Source organism: Anomaloglossus baeobatrachus, chromosome 3 (assembly GCF_048569485.1).
Source record: "Anomaloglossus baeobatrachus isolate aAnoBae1 chromosome 3, aAnoBae1.hap1, whole genome shotgun sequence".
NCBI classification, from domain to species: Eukaryota; Metazoa; Chordata; class Amphibia; order Anura; family Aromobatidae; genus Anomaloglossus; species Anomaloglossus baeobatrachus.
In genome coordinates, this window is record NC_134355.1 from 315794007 (window position 1) to 315811891 (window position 17885).

At 43.7% G+C, this 17885-nt stretch overlaps 1 protein-coding gene across 2 annotated transcripts in view; it reads left to right on the top strand.

Moving 5' to 3' along the window:
* Window positions 1-17885, top strand: part of LOC142295233 (amine sulfotransferase-like) — a 160232-nt gene that overhangs the window by 6011 nt on the left and 136336 nt on the right. The window contains exon 1 of one of the 2 annotated variants that reach the window (XM_075338326.1): window positions 12577-12664. The exons of the other annotated variant lie outside the window; for it this stretch is intronic. Coding sequence (XP_075194441.1) covers window positions 12650-12664 — 15 coding nt within the window. The 5' untranslated portion in view covers window positions 12577-12649. Of the gene's footprint in view, window positions 1-12576; window positions 12665-17885 lie in introns of those variants that run through there. 2 annotated transcript variants of the gene reach the window in all.

A 17885-nucleotide genomic window follows, 5' to 3' on the forward strand; every position in this document is an offset into this window, starting at 1 on the left:
GAAATGTCATGACTGCTCACAATTTTCATGTGCTGCTCTAGCCAGTGGTGTATTTCCAGTGGCGGCATCACCTGGGTTTTATGGGGCCCATGAGTTAGCGGTGCATGGCATCACACCTTAAACTGTATAGTCATCACTGCTGCCAATATAGTTGAAAGAAATTATGAAGAAAGAAGTGGATAGTGGAGCTCCCTCTTTCATCATTCTCCATCTGCATCTGAGATCTGAAAGCTCAGCGCAGTGGGGACGATGACATTACTTCATCATTGCCACTGTGCAAAGCAGCGAAAACACAACTTTAGAATGCTGGCTGCCAAGACCAGAGCAGCGGAGTACCATAGGAAAAGTGAGTATTCATTTTTTAAATCAGTGAGTACACAGTGGCCATAATAGTACATATCGGACTATGGGCTGTGCATTATACTATATGGAGGACTATGGGCTGTGCATTATACTATATGGAGGACTATGGGCTGTGCATTATACTATATGGAGGACTATGGGCTGTGCATTGTACTATATGGAGGACTATGAGCTGTGCATTATATATGGAGGTGCATTATATATTTAGGTGCATTATACTATATGGATGACTATTGGGGGTGCATTATACTTTATGGAAGACTATGGGCTGTGCATTATACTATATGGAGGACTATGGGCTGTGCATTGTACTATATGGAGGACTATGAGCTGTGCATTATATATGGAAGTGCATTATACTATATGGATGACTATTGGGGGTGCATTATACTTTATGGAAGACTATGGGCTGTGCATTATACTATATGGAGGACTATGGGCTGTGCATTATACTATAAGGAGGATTATGGGCTGTAAATTATACTATATGGAGGACTAAAGGCAGTGCACTACATATGGGGGGTGCATTATATATCGAAGTGCATTTTACTATGTGGAGGACTATTGGCAGTGTATTCTACTATATGGAGGACTATGAGCTGTGCATTATACAGTATATGGAGGTGCATTATACTATATGAAGAACTATGGGAGGTGCATTGTATATAGAGGACCTATGGAGAGTGCAGTTTATTATATGGAGCACTATGGGGTGCATTATACTAAATGTAGGTCTATGGTCTGTGCAATATACTATGTGGAAGACTATGGGGGTGCATTATACTATATGGCGGACTATGAGGTTTGCATTATACCACATGGAGGACTATGGGGTGCATTATACTATATGGATGACTATTAGGGTACATTAAACTACATCGAGGACTACGGACTGCATTATACTATATGAAGGACTATGAGCTGTGCATTATACTATATGGAGGACTATGAGCTGTGCATTATATATGGAGGTACAATATACTATATGAAGGACTATGGAGGGTGCATTATACTATATAAACAATTATGGGATGCATTATACTATATGGAGGTCTATGAGCTGTGCATTATACTATATGGAGAACTATGGGGGTGTATTATACGATATGGAGGACTATGAGGTGTGCATTATGCTATATAGAGGACTATGTGGTGTATTGTACTATATGGATAACTATGAACTGTGCATTATATATGGAGGTGCATATTCTATATGGAGGACTGTGGTCGGTGCATTATATATGGAGACACAGAGAATGACATGACCAGCACTACGCGTTTCAGGTGAAAACAGTCACCCTTAATTATGATGCTGGAGAGACGGCGCTACAGAGTTTATATGCAAATGCTAATTAGCAGAACAGATGTTTAAATCACTTAAGCACTTTACATATTCAAAAATAAAGTTACCATGAAAGTTATTACATGTAAAATAAAATACAATATAGGTATCAATAGTTTTCTGGACTAAGTTAGGAATGTATATAAATTCTGACATATTAATTGTGGTGCACAAATATACATATGCAGATATGACATCTACAAGTAAGTGCACATAAAATATATGCAAATGCATGACTATATACATGAATGAATCTGCACATATATGAGGATGCACACAGGAATTTTTTATGTGCATAGCTACAATATTTTTTTAAAAAATGTATTTATCTCCCCCTCATGTGCTATTGAAAAATCATGCTACCTTTAATTACAATTTTGGGTGCAAAATGACCAGAGTTGCCTAAAAAAAATTTATTAAAAATTCATTGGAGTACAGCGCTTGCGCAAAAAGGGTCATTTTAGGCAACTCTAGTCATTTTGCACCCAAAATTGTAATTAAAGGTAGCATGATTTTTCAATAGCACATGAGGGGGAGATAAATACATTTTTAAAAAAAATATATTGTAGCTATGCACATAAAAAATTCCTGTGTGCATCCTCATATATGTGCAGATTCATTCATGTATATAGTCATGCATTTGCATATATTTTATATAACTTTATATAACTTTCATGGTAGCTTTATTTTCGAATATGTAAAGTGCTTAAGTGATTTAAACATCTGTTCTGCTAATCAGCATTTGCATATAAACTCTGTAGCGCCGTCTCTCCAGCATCATAATTAAGGGTGAGTGTTTTCACCTGAAACGCGTAGTGCTGGTCATGTCATTCTCTGTGTCTGCATGATGAAATAAAGACGTGATTCTTTGCCTGAAGAGCTGGACATCCTCTTTTTTCTGCATTTCATTGGGGTGTGGCAGAGCCTGTCCGTGCTCCAGGACGGAATCGGGATTGAGCCTTATACGGTGAGCTGATTCATACAAATTGGATTATATATGGAGGTTCATTATACTATAAAGAGGACCGAGAACGTTTATATACTGTACAGTGATTTCAAATACATAATATTGTACTAAATAGTGTACATTATATTACTAGATATTGATAAGGACTATATAAGGGCAAAAATCGCGTAAACTAAGCAGCAAGAAAAGAGGAAAAAGCGATCAAGAGCCCAATCATACAAGGATAGTAGTTGTATCAAATATTAATTTTATTATCACATATATTTATTTTAATTTATACAAGTCACATATATTTATTTATTTTAATTTAAATAAATAAATATGGGTGGTTTTCTCTCTATAACGGTAACTATTTTAACCCATGTGTACATATATAACAATGTTGTAATGCTGTGTTTATCTTGATGTGAACCTTATGTGAACCTGGGCGGGCGTAACTGCCTTAGTGCAGTGAATGCCGCTTAGATCCACATGATACCACAGGATATTTGGCTGTTCCGTGTAGCAACAGTGACCCTTTGTGGTCCGGATGCAACTATTTATTCTGAGTTTACTATGCAGCAGCGCTGTTTAGATCCATGTGACAGGCAGGACTAATTGGTTGTTCAGTAGAGCCTTAGGCTATGTGTCCACGGTAGAATGTTTCTGCGGATTTTTTCGCATGAAAATCCGCGGCTTTCCCGCAAAATCCGCACCTTTTCAAAGGTGCGGATTTACCGCGGAATTGCCGCGGATTTTGGTGCGGATTTTTTTTTTTTTTTCTCAATTCTGAAGCCAAAATCCGCAACAATAATTGACATGTTGCAGATTTTTCCGGATCAAAATCCGCACCAAATCCACCGCGTAAAAATCCGCAGCATGGGCACAGCATTTCCAAAAAGCCATAGAAATGGCTGGGAAGTGCCGCTGCTGCAGATTTTCGGGAAATCCGCGGCTTTTCCGCGAGAAATCCGCGGCAAAATCCGCGCATTTTCCGCAGCGTGGGCACATAGCCTAAGTGATCCATTATGGCATGGACACAATTATTTATTTTGTGTTTTGTCATGCATCAATCAAACACAGGATTTATGATATACAGTTAGGTCCAGAAATATTTGGACAGTGACACAAGTTTTGTTATTTTAACTGTTTACAAAAACATGTTCAGAAATACAATTATATATAATATGGGCTGAAAGTGCACACTCCCAGCTGCAATATGAGAGTTTTCACATCCAAATCGGAGAAAGGGTTTAGGAATCATAGCTCTGTAATGCATAGCCTCCTCTTTTTCAAGGGACCAAAAGTAATTGGACAAGGGACTCTAAGGGCTGCAATTAACTCTGAAGGCGTCTCCCTCGTTAACCTGTAATCAATGAAGTAGTTAAAAGGTCTGGGGTTGATTACAGGTGTGTGGTTTTGCATTTGGAAGCTGTTGCTGTGACCAGACAACATGCGGTCTACGGAACTCTCAATTGAGGTGAAGCAGAACATCCTGAGGCGGAAAAAAAAGAAAAAATCCATCAGAGAGATAGCAGACATGCTTGGAGTAGCAAAATCAACAGTCGGGTACATTCTGAGAAAAAAGGAATTGACTGGTGAGCTTGGGAACTCAAAAAGGCCTGGGCGTCCACGGATGACAACAGTGGTGGATGATCGCCGCATACTTTCTTTGGTGAAGAAGAACCCGTTCACAACATCAACTGAAGTCCAGAACACTCTCAGTGAAGTAGGTGTATCTGTCTCTAAGTCAACAGTAAAGAGAAGACTCCATGAAAGTAAATACAAAGGGTTCATATCTAGATGCAAACCATTCATCAATTCCAAAAATAGACAGGCCAGAGTTAAATTTGCTGAAAAACACCTCCTCATGAAGCCAGCTCAGTTCTGGAAAAGTATTCTATGGACAGATGAGACAAAGATCAACCTGTACCAGAATGATGGGAAGAAAAAAGTTTGGAGAAGAAAGGGAACGGCACATGATCCAAGGCACACCACATCCTCTGTAAAACATGGTGGAGGCAACGTGATGGCATGGGCATGCATGGCTTTCAATGGCACTGGGTCACTTGTGTTTATTGATGACATAACAGCAGACAAGAGTAGCCGGATGAATTCTGAAGTGTACCGGGATATACTTTCAGCCCAGATTCAGCCAAATGCCGCAAAGTTGATCAGACGGCGCTTCACAGTACAGATGGACAATGACCCCAAGCATACAGCCAAAGCTACCCAGGAATTCATGAGTGCAAAAAAGTGGAACATTCTGCAATGGCCAAGTCAATCACCAGATCTTAACCCAATTGAGCATGCATTTCACTTGCTCAAATCCAGACTTAAGACGGAAAGACCCACAAACAAGCAAGACCTGAAGGCTGCGGCTGTAAAGGCCTAGCAAAGCATTAAGAAGGAGGAAACCCAGCGTTTGGTGATGTCCATGGGTTCCAGACTTAAGGCAGTGATTGCCTCCAAAGGATTCGCAACAAAATATTGAAAATAAAAATATTTTGTTTGGGTTTGGTTTATTTGTCCAATTACTTTTGACCTCCTAAAATGTGGAGTGTTTGAAAAGAAATGTGTACAATTCCTACAATTTCTATCAGATATTTTTGTTCAAACCTTCAAATTAAACGTTACAATCTGCACTTGAATTCTGTTGTAGAGATTTCATTTCAAATCCAATGTGGTGGCATGCAGAGCCCAACTCGCGAAAATTGTGTCACTGTCCAAATATTTCTGGACCTAACTGTATTGTGATATCTGGTGATTGATATTTGACACAGTATGCTCTGATATTGAATGTCTGCACATCGTTCTTTTCAGCCCTGTAGATATATAATTAATACGCAGTACTATATGTATTTTTCCTGGGTGGTATTCTCTGTTTAATGGTAATTTTTTCAATCCATGTGTATATATGTAACCATTCTGTAATGCTGTGTTTATCTTGATGAAAACCTTATGTGAACCTGAGCGTAACTGCCTTGGTGCCTTATGTGAACCTGAGCGGGCGTAACTGCCTTAGTACCTTATGTGAACCTGGGCGGGCGTAACTGCCTTGGTACCTTATGTGAACCTGGGCGGGCGTAACTGCCTTGGTGCAGGGAATGCCGCTTAGATCCACATGATACCACAGGATATTTGGCTGTTCCGTGTAGCAACAGTGACCCTTTGTGGTCCGGACACAACTATTTATTCTGAGTTTACTATGCAGCAGCGCTATTTAGATCCATGTGACAGGCAGGATTAATTGGTTGTTCAGTAGAGCCTCAGCGATTCATTGTGGTATGGACACAATTATTTATTTTGTGTTTGTCATGCATCAATCATGATATATTGTGATATCTAGCAATGATTGATATTTGACACAGTATGCTCTGATATTGAATGTCTGGTGGGCAGTGTAGTGCATAATGAAACTGCCCCAGACTGTGCAGCAAGGGGTTAACCCCAATGCTGTTTTTGTCCAGCCCCCTCTCCCGTCCAGGCCCTGCTCTTCCTGTGTTTGGGAGGGGACTCCGTCCTGGCCCCTCCCGAATTCCCAATCCCACCTATAGGGTGTAATTTCTACCTATATATTGGGGTCTGGGCCGGTGTCCGGCCTCTTGCCCTGGTATCCCAGGATCCGGAGCAGCTCTGCCTGGTGGAAGCAGGAGAAACCCGATGGACCTTCACATCCTTGAGACGCTGCAGGCCCATGCGTGGCATGAAGGTTAGGAATGACTGGCTCATTTATTTGCAGAGCTCAGCTCTCCTCAGTTACAGCTAGGGGCTATGTTGCAGACAGCTGCAGCACCTGCCGGGGAAGTGTTTCTTCTCCTAGGTGCTTCCCTCGGGCCCCCTGCCCCACGTGCATCCCTGTTTTTTCCTGCCCCTGCCTTTAGCACGGCAGGCAGGCTTTAATAAACACCTCACAACTGTTGCTCCCTCAGCCTCCCTCCCTGTTGTTTTCACACAGCACAGTTTGCTCCACGCCCCCTTCATCTCCCCTGCAGCTCCCAGCACGTCTAGTGCATTAGCATCACAGCAGTATTACTTTAACCCCTCATATACTGCCATGGACAATGACACCACTTCCTCTTCTGCAGGTTTTGGGCAGTGTGTCTGCTCACCAGCCTGTATCCCTGGCTCAGAGCCTCCAAATAGTGAACACCCCCCCACCCCTAAATCCCCTCCTGTGCTGCATACCTGTGATGGTCTGCCACGTTCTCAATTAACCGTTGATGCCCAAGCTGCCCCCTTCTTCACATCCACAGCTACTTTCACAATGTCTAAATCCTTGCAGACCACAGGGGTCCTGCTTATGTCCTACCAGTTATCGGTCCCGCTTCCCCTCTGCGTTGGGCTATGTGCCCACGTGGCGTGTTTTCATGCAGTTACGCTGCGTTCTGCACCGCAGCGTGGCTGCATGCGTCCTGCGTCCCCAGCACAAGCTATGAAGATTGTGCATAATTCATGCCCACATGGCGTATTGGAGCGCAGCGCTTCGGCTACTGCCGGGGCGCTGCGTTCTAAGAAGTGATATGTCGCTTCTTTGGTGCGCTCTGCATGCAGCCCCTGCTCTGTCTATGGGGGGGCTGCGTGCGGAGCGCATGAAATCGGCTTTTCAGTACGGACTTTCTGCGGCGGTTTGGGGCGCACGTGTGCTGTTCAGATCACTGCGGAAATTTCTGTAGGGATAGAACGCAGCGTGGGCACATAGCCTTGCATCGGTCGGATCTGCACGATCAGCGTCGCTCGCCGGATTGGTGCAGGAGGCGCTTGAGGCATTCTTCACGGAACTTCTCCCGTACACACAGAAGCCGGCGTTCACACTCATCTGGTAGAAGTCGCCTTTTGAATTCCTTTTGAGGGCTCAAGCGTCTCGAGGGTGACTGAGTGTGCACGAACATCTATGGTGCAGCCTACAAGGACACAGAGGAATTGGTCTGCTACTGAACAGCCCGGGGATGTGAGGTATGCCCCTTCCCACGTCAGCGGTGGTGTATCTACGGTGAATTCCACAGAGATGGCATCCACATCAACATCCGGTGTGTTCACGGAGGCTTGGGGGATTAAGGCATTACAGCTCCTTAAGGTGGCATTCTCCATCTTCATTGTTTGAGAGATCGGGCGCTTCGAGGATGCCTGGCGGTCTTGTGCTGTCACGTCAGCGGTGGTGTTTTGATGGATACTCCCCCTGTGATAGCATCATGTCGACTAAGTCACGTTTATATTTGTCCCAGTACTTATGATAAGAAACCCAGGGTCACGAGAACGATTAGTAATTGGCTACAGGTTTTTCAGTCCTGGGTCAGAAACATCCCGACCGTGGTCCTGAAATGTTCATTTATCAATACCTAATTTATAGTTCCTATAAACTCACGGTGGTTATGGGTGTAGTTCGTATTATGAGGATTTTCAGCGTCGGCTTGCTCCTACACCCTGGCATTGGTTTGGGTGTCCAAGCCATGGATTTCTGGCTTAGGTTAATGACCGTACAGAAGCCAGTATACCACTTTTTTCAATCCACGGCCACTGTGCCGGGAGCTTCACAAGGTCCAGCCATGGTAGCCGTGCGCCGCCCAGGAGCGTGTTGGTTGTTTAATGATTGACACTTCCGGTTCTTTGGGTTATGCAATACTAGCACGAGTGTTCTGCTTGCTGCGGAGCCATTTGGCTGTTAGATGCACTCACTCTCCTTCCAAGGTCCTCGGTAAAATGGTACAAATGTCTCAGACGACCCCGGTAAAGGTATCAGAGATGCCCCTTGTGGCTTGACAAATATCCCAATAAGGATGTGGCTGGTCATATCAGTTTTGTATTTTTCTTTCACTTTATTTATTCCATTTAATTTTCCTAATTGCTCCCTTATTGTCGCTAAAAGGAACAGAACCGGGTAGATTTCAATTGATACACCACCTACTGTATTTCACCCACACGGTGGGTCTGTTAATCATGGTATCCCTCCTGAGTAAGCTTTGATTTCTGTGTCTTTTTACAGTGTAATTTCTCTTATACGGGAGTTCGGACGCAGTGCACTTTTGCTTAATCTGATATCGAATCTGTGTTTTGTCCGTTACCTGTTCATCCGTACTGTTCCATAGTTTGGGTTGTTGCATGTAGGGCAATTTTTGTTGCGATTCTTGACTTCCCATGGGATGCTTTATGTCATTCCATTATTTTGAACTCTTCAGTTCATTTCTTCAATGGGTGCGGTGGTGTGAGACGGTCTCAAAATTTGTCACTCACTACTTGATGATTTTCTTTAATTGCTCTAGTGACTTCGATGAATGCAAACAATTTTTGACATTTTTTCAGTTGATATTGAGTTTGTTGTCCCTTTGCCCCCAAACAAACGTAGGGCACGAAAGATTCAGACCCTGTTTCAATTGAGTGTGGGTTTTGTTTTTGTACGGTGCAGCTTAAAGGGATTTTCTACATACCATGAAAATACATTCACTTTGTTTAATTGGTAATTCTGTTGGACAATTTTGTTGCTTATGTGATGTTATATTACTGAACCGCAGCATTAGAGAGGTCAGAATTACAGCCCGAGCTAATTAGAATTACAGGCATAGTATAGTTATAAGTTATTGTGTCTTTAAAGGAAAGTTACATTGCGCCAAATGCAGTTCACCGCCTCTCATTGTCCACTAGGGGCGCTTCACCCTGACCACAGGATTACGTATTACTTCTGACTTACTGATTTGGTCTCAATTCCTTTTCACCTTAATGAGTGCATGTTCAACATGTGTTCTGTGGTGTCTAACCAGGTTTTATTTTTGCTCACCAATGCGTCTTTTTTCTGATGGTTTTAGCGCTGTTTTTGGCAATCAGTGGTGCCCTGACCCTGGCCCTCACCTTGTTAACTTTTTGTTTTACTGCTAATTTTTCCCTTTCAGAATCGTTCCCTATTGTCATTGCTGTGGAGTTTTGCCACAAGTCACTAGCCAACTGGAATATTTTGTTTGATGTTACTCTGCATACAATACACATTTGGATCCGAGCATGGGCTACGGGTTCTCAGAGTAATGCTCCATATTGATTGTCTCATTTCTGTTTGCAGGATTTTTCAGCTGGTACCCAATGCCAGCCCGGTTGGTTGCCATTGCCACACCGCTGCGAGATCTTGTCGGGACCAACTCCTGACAGAGATTAGGACTTCAGATCCCCCTTCAAAGTGGCAACTTTATGGATAGGCGTGAAACAGTGGTTAGGTATAGGTATGCTGGTAGCTGGTCCCTCGGTTCTGATAACTTTACCTGTTCGGAGGTTACCCTCTAATATTTGATGCACCTTTATAACTTTGGTTCTTCCGCCTCTGTAGCCCAGAAGCATTTATTTGTATTTTGTTTCATTTTTTGATGGGATGTTCTATGTTACTAAATCTTGTTGTTTGCAAATCCCTTTAATGGCTGGTTTAAGTCCCACCAATCCATAGATAAGAGGCATCCCAATTTTTTTACCTGATGCTTCTTCAGTTAATCGACTATGCAGGCTGTTTGTTCAATCCCACGGGAGATATCCCTGTTGTCCACAACCTTTAACTTGGCCTTTTCTGGGCCCTCAGAGTCAGCGAACTCGCCACACCGTCCAAGAATAGTTTTGTTGCCTTCAATTGTGTGCCATACTACTTATTGACCCTTCATGCGTATCCGCATTCAGGAGCCCAAACTGACCAAGTGGCCAGAGATTCTGGGATTAGACTGTTCCTTCCCCTGGCTCTACCTGCCCTTTGCGTTTGATGGAATTTTCGTTTGTCGGTCTACTGGTACCTCACTGTTAGTTTATTAGGATGGTTCCCCCCTTACTAGGTACCAGTTTACCGCTCCTTTTTTCGGTGCTGCCTCACCGCTTGCGGTTTTTTCACCCCCTGATCACTTTGGGACTCATTCCTTTTCATTGTGGCAGCCACTAAGGCTGCCAGGGCGGGCTTTATCAGACTCTGATATACAGTGCATATTGGTAAATTGCGCTCTGCTTTTTTTGTCAGATATGCATCGCACGATTTATTGCAGGAAGTAACCAATTTCATAGCACATTTACTTTAATTTCTTTAAAGGTTCGGCATTGCTATAAAAAAAAAAAAAGGTTTTTGGATTGTTGGCAATTTCTACGTGTTTTGGGCTGTTCAGAGAGCTGGTAACAGTCGCAATCTTGGATTCTACTCTGTCGAACTGCTTAGTGGTTGGGTTCGAGGCCTGAGATGGCTCAGGTCTTGTTGGAGGTGGTTGCCATCAGCAGGCAGTTGTCTGCTCCGATGATTTTAGTTGGAAGGTGACAACCGAAGGTTAATGCTTCAAGATGGTGTACTCTTGGCAGATATCGGTCTGGATACAATTTTATCTATGATCCAGGGCGGCCTGGAGCAAGCCTTTTTTCCAAATGGTGGGGGTCGGAGTTCAGTTTGAGACTGGTCTCCTCCTTGGCATGTGTCAACAGCATTCTGGTGAGAGAGCGGAAGTCCTTGGTCCTGTGGTAGAGTGTCCCTTCTCACCTGGAGTCAAGTTATGTTTTACAAGTTCTAAAGAGTTTGGAAAAAGTTTATAAAATATGTTTTACAAGTTTTAATGAGTTTGGAAAAGTTTGTAAAATAATAATATATCAGTAAAGCTGTGACCGATATCTGCCAACAAAATGGTGTCTGTCTTTATTTCATTAGGACGGGCCTTTATTTGGATGCAATGGTTCTTTGTTTTTGTCTGTGCAGTCTGCACATGGTTCTTTTCAGCCCTGTAGATATATAATTGATTAGTATTATATAGATTTATCCTTATCCAGATATTATTCTTGGGTATATATGTTAGAGACTAATATCTATAGTTCCGTTTTATATGTATATATTTATGGTGCACACTAGTTGTCCGAAAAAAGTACTTGTATAAATTAAAATAAATAAATATATGTGATAATAAAATTAATATTTGATACAACTACTATCCTTGTATGATTGGGCTCTTGATCGTTTTCCTCTTTTCTTGATGGAGGAATATGGGGGGTATATTGTACTATATGGAGATCCATAGGCCGTACATTATACTATATGAAGGATTATTGGGGTGCTTTATACTTTATAGAGGACTATAGCCATATATGGGCTTGTTTTTTACAAGACGAGTTGTACTTTTGAATGACACCATTCATTCTGCCACATATTGTACTGGAAAACATGGAAAAAAATCCAAGTGCGGTGATATTCTCTGTTTAATGGTAATTTTTTCAATCCATGTGTATATATGTAACCTTTCTGTAATGCTGTGTTTATCTTGATGAAAACCTTATGTGAACCTGAGCGTAACTGCCTTGGTGCCTTATGTGAACCTGAGCGGGCGTAACTGCCTTAGTACCTTATGTGAACCTGGGCGGGCGTAACTGCCTTGGTACCTTATGTGAACCTGGGCGGGCGTAACTGCCTTGGTGCAGGGAATGCCGCTTAGATCCACATGATACCACAGGATATCTGGCTGTTCCGTGTAGCAACAGTGACCCTTTGTGGTCCGGACACAACTATTTATTCTGAGTTTACTATGCAGCAGCGCTATTTAGATCCATGTGACAGGCAGGATTAATTGGTTGTTCAGTAGAGCCTCAGCGATTCATTGTGGTATGGACACAATTATTTATTTTGTGTTTGTCATGCATCAATCATGATATATTGTGATATCTAGCAATGATTGATATTTGACACAGTATGCTCTGATATTGAATGTCTGGTGGGCAGTGTAGTGCATAATGAAACTGCCCCAGACTGTGCAGCAAGGGGTTAACCCCAATGCTGTTTTTGTCCAGCCCCCTCTCCCGTCCAGGCCCTGCTCTTCCTGTGTTTGGGAGGGGACTCCGTCCTGGCCCCTCCCGAATTCCCAATCCCACCTATAGGGTGTAATTTCTACCTATATATTGGGGTCTGGGCCGGTGTCCGGCCTCTTGCCCTGGTATCCCAGGATCCGGAGCAGCTCTGCCTGGTGGAAGCAGGAGAAACCCGATGGACCTTCACATCCTTGAGACGCTGCAGGCCCATGCGTGGCATGAAGGTTAGGAATGACTGGCTCATTTATTTGCAGAGCTCAGCTCTCCTCAGTTACAGCTAGGGGCTATGTTGCAGACAGCTGCAGCACCTGCCGGGGAAGTGTTTCTTCTCCTAGGTGCTTCCCTCGGGCCCCCTGCCCCACGTGCATCCCTGTTTTTTCCTGCCCCTGCCTTTAGCACGGCAGGCAGGCTTTAATAAACACCTCACAACTGTTGCTCCCTCAGCCTCCCTCCCTGTTGTTTTCACACAGCACAGTTTGCTCCACGCCCCCTTCATCTCCCCTGCAGCTCCCAGCACGTCTAGTGCATTAGCATCACAGCAGTATTACTTTAACCCCTCATATACTGCCATGGACAATGACACCACTTCCTCTTCTGCAGGTTTTGGGCAGTGTGTCTGCTCACCAGCCTGTATCCCTGGCTCAGAGCCTCCAAATAGTGAACACCCCCCCACCCCTAAATCCCCTCCTGTGCTGCATACCTGTGATGGTCTGCCACGTTCTCAATTAACCGTTGATGCCCAAGCTGCCCCCTTCTTCACATCCACAGCTACTTTCACAATGTCTAAATCCTTGCAGACCACAGGGGTCCTGCTTATGTCCTACCAGTTATCGGTCCCGCTTCCCCTCTGCGTTGGGCTATGTGCCCACGTGGCGTGTTTTCATGCAGTTACGCTGCGTTCTGCACCGCAGCGTGGCTGCATGCGTCCTGCGTCCCCAGCACAAGCTATGAAGATTGTGCATAATTCATGCCCACATGGCGTATTGGAGCGCAGCGCTTCGGCTACTGCCGGGGCGCTGCGTTCTAAGAAGTGATATGTCGCTTCTTTGGTGCGCTCTGCATGCAGCCCCTGCTCTGTCTATGGGGGGGCTGCGTGCGGAGCGCATGAAATCGGCTTTTCAGTACGGACTTTCTGCGGCGGTTTGGGGCGCACGTGTGCTGTTCAGATCACTGCGGAAATTTCTGTAGGGATAGAACGCAGCGTGGGCACATAGCCTTGCATCGGTCGGATCTGCACGATCAGCGTCGCTCGCCGGATTGGTGCAGGAGGCGCTTGAGGCATTCTTCACGGAACTTCTCCCGTACACACAGAAGCCGGCGTTCACACTCATCTGGTAGAAGTCGCCTTTTGAATTCCTTTTGAGGGCTCAAGCGTCTCGAGGGTGACTGAGTGTGCACGAACATCTATGGTGCAGCCTACAAGGACACAGAGGAATTGGTCTGCTACTGAACAGCCCGGGGATGTGAGGTATGCCCCTTCCCACGTCAGCGGTGGTGTATCTACGGTGAATTCCACAGAGATGGCATCCACATCAACATCCGGTGTGTTCACGGAGGCTTGGGGGATTAAGGCATTACAGCTCCTTAAGGTGGCATTCTCCATCTTCATTGTTTGAGAGATCGGGCGCTTCGAGGATGCCTGGCGGTCTTGTGCTGTCACGTCAGCGGTGGTGTTTTGATGGATACTCCCCCTGTGATAGCATCATGTCGACTAAGTCACGTTTATATTTGTCCCAGTACTTATGATAAGAAACCCAGGGTCACGAGAACGATTAGTAATTGGCTACAGGTTTTTCAGTCCTGGGTCAGAAACATCCCGACCGTGGTCCTGAAATGTTCATTTATCAATACCTAATTTATAGTTCCTATAAACTCACGGTGGTTATGGGTGTAGTTCGTATTATGAGGATTTTCAGCGTCGGCTTGCTCCTACACCCTGGCATTGGTTTGGGTGTCCAAGCCATGGATTTCTGGCTTAGGTTAATGACCGTACAGAAGCCAGTATACCACTTTTTTCAATCCACGGCCACTGTGCCGGGAGCTTCACAAGGTCCAGCCATGGTAGCCGTGCGCCGCCCAGGAGCGTGTTGGTTGTTTAATGATTGACACTTCCGGTTCTTTGGGTTATGCAATACTAGCACGAGTGTTCTGCTTGCTGCGGAGCCATTTGGCTGTTAGATGCACTCACTCTCCTTCCAAGGTCCTCGGTAAAATGGTACAAATGTCTCAGACGACCCCGGTAAAGGTATCAGAGATGCCCCTTGTGGCTTGACAAATATCCCAATAAGGATGTGGCTGGTCATATCAGTTTTGTATTTTTCTTTCACTTTATTTATTCCATTTAATTTTCCTAATTGCTCCCTTATTGTCGCTAAAAGGAACAGAACCGGGTAGATTTCAATTGATACACCACCTACTGTATTTCACCCACACGGTGGGTCTGTTAATCATGGTATCCCTCCTGAGTAAGCTTTGATTTCTGTGTCTTTTTACAGTGTAATTTCTCTTATACGGGAGTTCGGACGCAGTGCACTTTTGCTTAATCTGATATCGAATCTGTGTTTTGTCCGTTACCTGTTCATCCGTACTGTTCCATAGTTTGGGTTGTTGCATGTAGGGCAATTTTTGTTGCGATTCTTGACTTCCCATGGGATGCTTTATGTCATTCCATTATTTTGAACTCTTCAGTTCATTTCTTCAATGGGTGCGGTGGTGTGAGACGGTCTCAAAATTTGTCACTCACTACTTGATGATTTTCTTTAATTGCTCTAGTGACTTCGATGAATGCAAACAATTTTTGACATTTTTTCAGTTGATATTGAGTTTGTTGTCCCTTTGCCCCCAAACAAACGTAGGGCACGAAAGATTCAGACCCTGTTTCAATTGAGTGTGGGTTTTGTTTTTGTACGGTGCAGCTTAAAGGGATTTTCTACATACCATGAAAATACATTCACTTTGTTTAATTGGTAATTCTGTTGGACAATTTTGTTGCTTATGTGATGTTATATTACTGAACCGCAGCATTAGAGAGGTCAGAATTACAGCCCGAGCTAATTAGAATTACAGGCATAGTATAGTTATAAGTTATTGTGTCTTTAAAGGAAAGTTACATTGCGCCAAATGCAGTTCACCGCCTCTCATTGTCCACTAGGGGCGCTTCACCCTGACCACAGGATTACGTATTACTTCTGACTTACTGATTTGGTCTCAATTCCTTTTCACCTTAATGAGTGCATGTTCAACATGTGTTCTGTGGTGTCTAACCAGGTTTTATTTTTGCTCACCAATGCGTCTTTTTTCTGATGGTTTTAGCGCTGTTTTTGGCAATCAGTGGTGCCCTGACCCTGGCCCTCACCTTGTTAACTTTTTGTTTTACTGCTAATTTTTCCCTTTCAGAATCGTTCCCTATTGTCATTGCTGTGGAGTTTTGCCACAAGTCACTAGCCAACTGGAATATTTTGTTTGATGTTACTCTGCATACAATACACATTTGGATCCGAGCATGGGCTACGGGTTCTCAGAGTAATGCTCCATATTGATTGTCTCATTTCTGTTTGCAGGATTTTTCAGCTGGTACCCAATGCCAGCCCGGTTGGTTGCCATTGCCACACCGCTGCGAGATCTTGTCGGGACCAACTCCTGACAGAGATTAGGACTTCAGATCCCCCTTCAAAGTGGCAACTTTATGGATAGGCGTGAAACAGTGGTTAGGTATAGGTATGCTGGTAGCTGGTCCCTCGGTTCTGATAACTTTACCTGTTCGGAGGTTACCCTCTAATATTTGATGCACCTTTATAACTTTGGTTCTTCCGCCTCTGTAGCCCAGAAGCATTTATTTGTATTTTGTTTCATTTTTTGATGGGATGTTCTATGTTACTAAATCTTGTTGTTTGCAAATCCCTTTAATGGCTGGTTTAAGTCCCACCAATCCATAGATAAGAGGCATCCCAATTTTTTTACCTGATGCTTCTTCAGTTAATCGACTATGCAGGCTGTTTGTTCAATCCCACGGGAGATATCCCTGTTGTCCACAACCTTTAACTTGGCCTTTTCTGGGCCCTCAGAGTCAGCGAACTCGCCACACCGTCCAAGAATAGTTTTGTTGCCTTCAATTGTGTGCCATACTACTTATTGACCCTTCATGCGTATCCGCATTCAGGAGCCCAAACTGACCAAGTGGCCAGAGATTCTGGGATTAGACTGTTCCTTCCCCTGGCTCTACCTGCCCTTTGCGTTTGATGGAATTTTCGTTTGTCGGTCTACTGGTACCTCACTGTTAGTTTATTAGGATGGTTCCCCCCTTACTAGGTACCAGTTTACCGCTCCTTTTTTCGGTGCTGCCTCACCGCTTGCGGTTTTTTCACCCCCTGATCACTTTGGGACTCATTCCTTTTCATTGTGGCAGCCACTAAGGCTGCCAGGGCGGGCTTTATCAGACTCTGATATACAGTGCATATTGGTAAATTGCGCTCTGCTTTTTTTGTCAGATATGCATCGCACGATTTATTGCAGGAAGTAACCAATTTCATAGCACATTTACTTTAATTTCTTTAAAGGTTCGGCATTGCTATAAAAAAAAAAAAGGTTTTTGGATTGTTGGCAATTTCTACGTGTTTTGGGCTGTTCAGAGAGCTGGTAACAGTCGCAATCTTGGATTCTACTCTGTCGAACTGCTTAGTGGTTGGGTTCGAGGCCTGAGATGGCTCAGGTCTTGTTGGAGGTGGTTGCCATCAGCAGGCAGTTGTCTGCTCCGATGATTTTAGTTGGAAGGTGACAACCGAAGGTTAATGCTTCAAGATGGTGTACTCTTGGCAGATATCGGTCTGGATACAATTTTATCTATGATCCAGGGCGGCCTGGAGCAAGCCTTTTTTCCAAATGGTGGGGGTCGGAGTTCAGTTTGAGACTGGTCTCCTCCTTGGCATGTGTCAACAGCATTCTGGTGAGAGAGCGGAAGTCCTTGGTCCTGTGGTAGAGTGTCCCTTCTCACCTGGAGTCAAGTTATGTTTTACAAGTTCTAAAGAGTTTGGAAAAAGTTTATAAAATATGTTTTACAAGTTTTAATGAGTTTGGAAAAGTTTGTAAAATAATAATATATCAGTAAAGCTGTGACCGATATCTGCCAACAAAATGGTGTCTGTCTTTATTTCATTAGGACGGGCCTTTATTTGGATGCAATGGTTCTTTGTTTTTGTCTGTGCAGTCTGCACATGGTTCTTTTCAGCCCTGTAGATATATAATTGATTAGTATTATATAGATTTATCCTTATCCAGATATTATTCTTGGGTATATATGTTAGAGACTAATATCTATAGTTCCGTTTTATATGTATATATTTATGGTGCACACTAGTTGTCCGAAAAAAGTACTTGTATAAATTAAAATAAATAAATATATGTGATAATAAAATTAATATTTGATACAACTACTATCCTTGTATGATT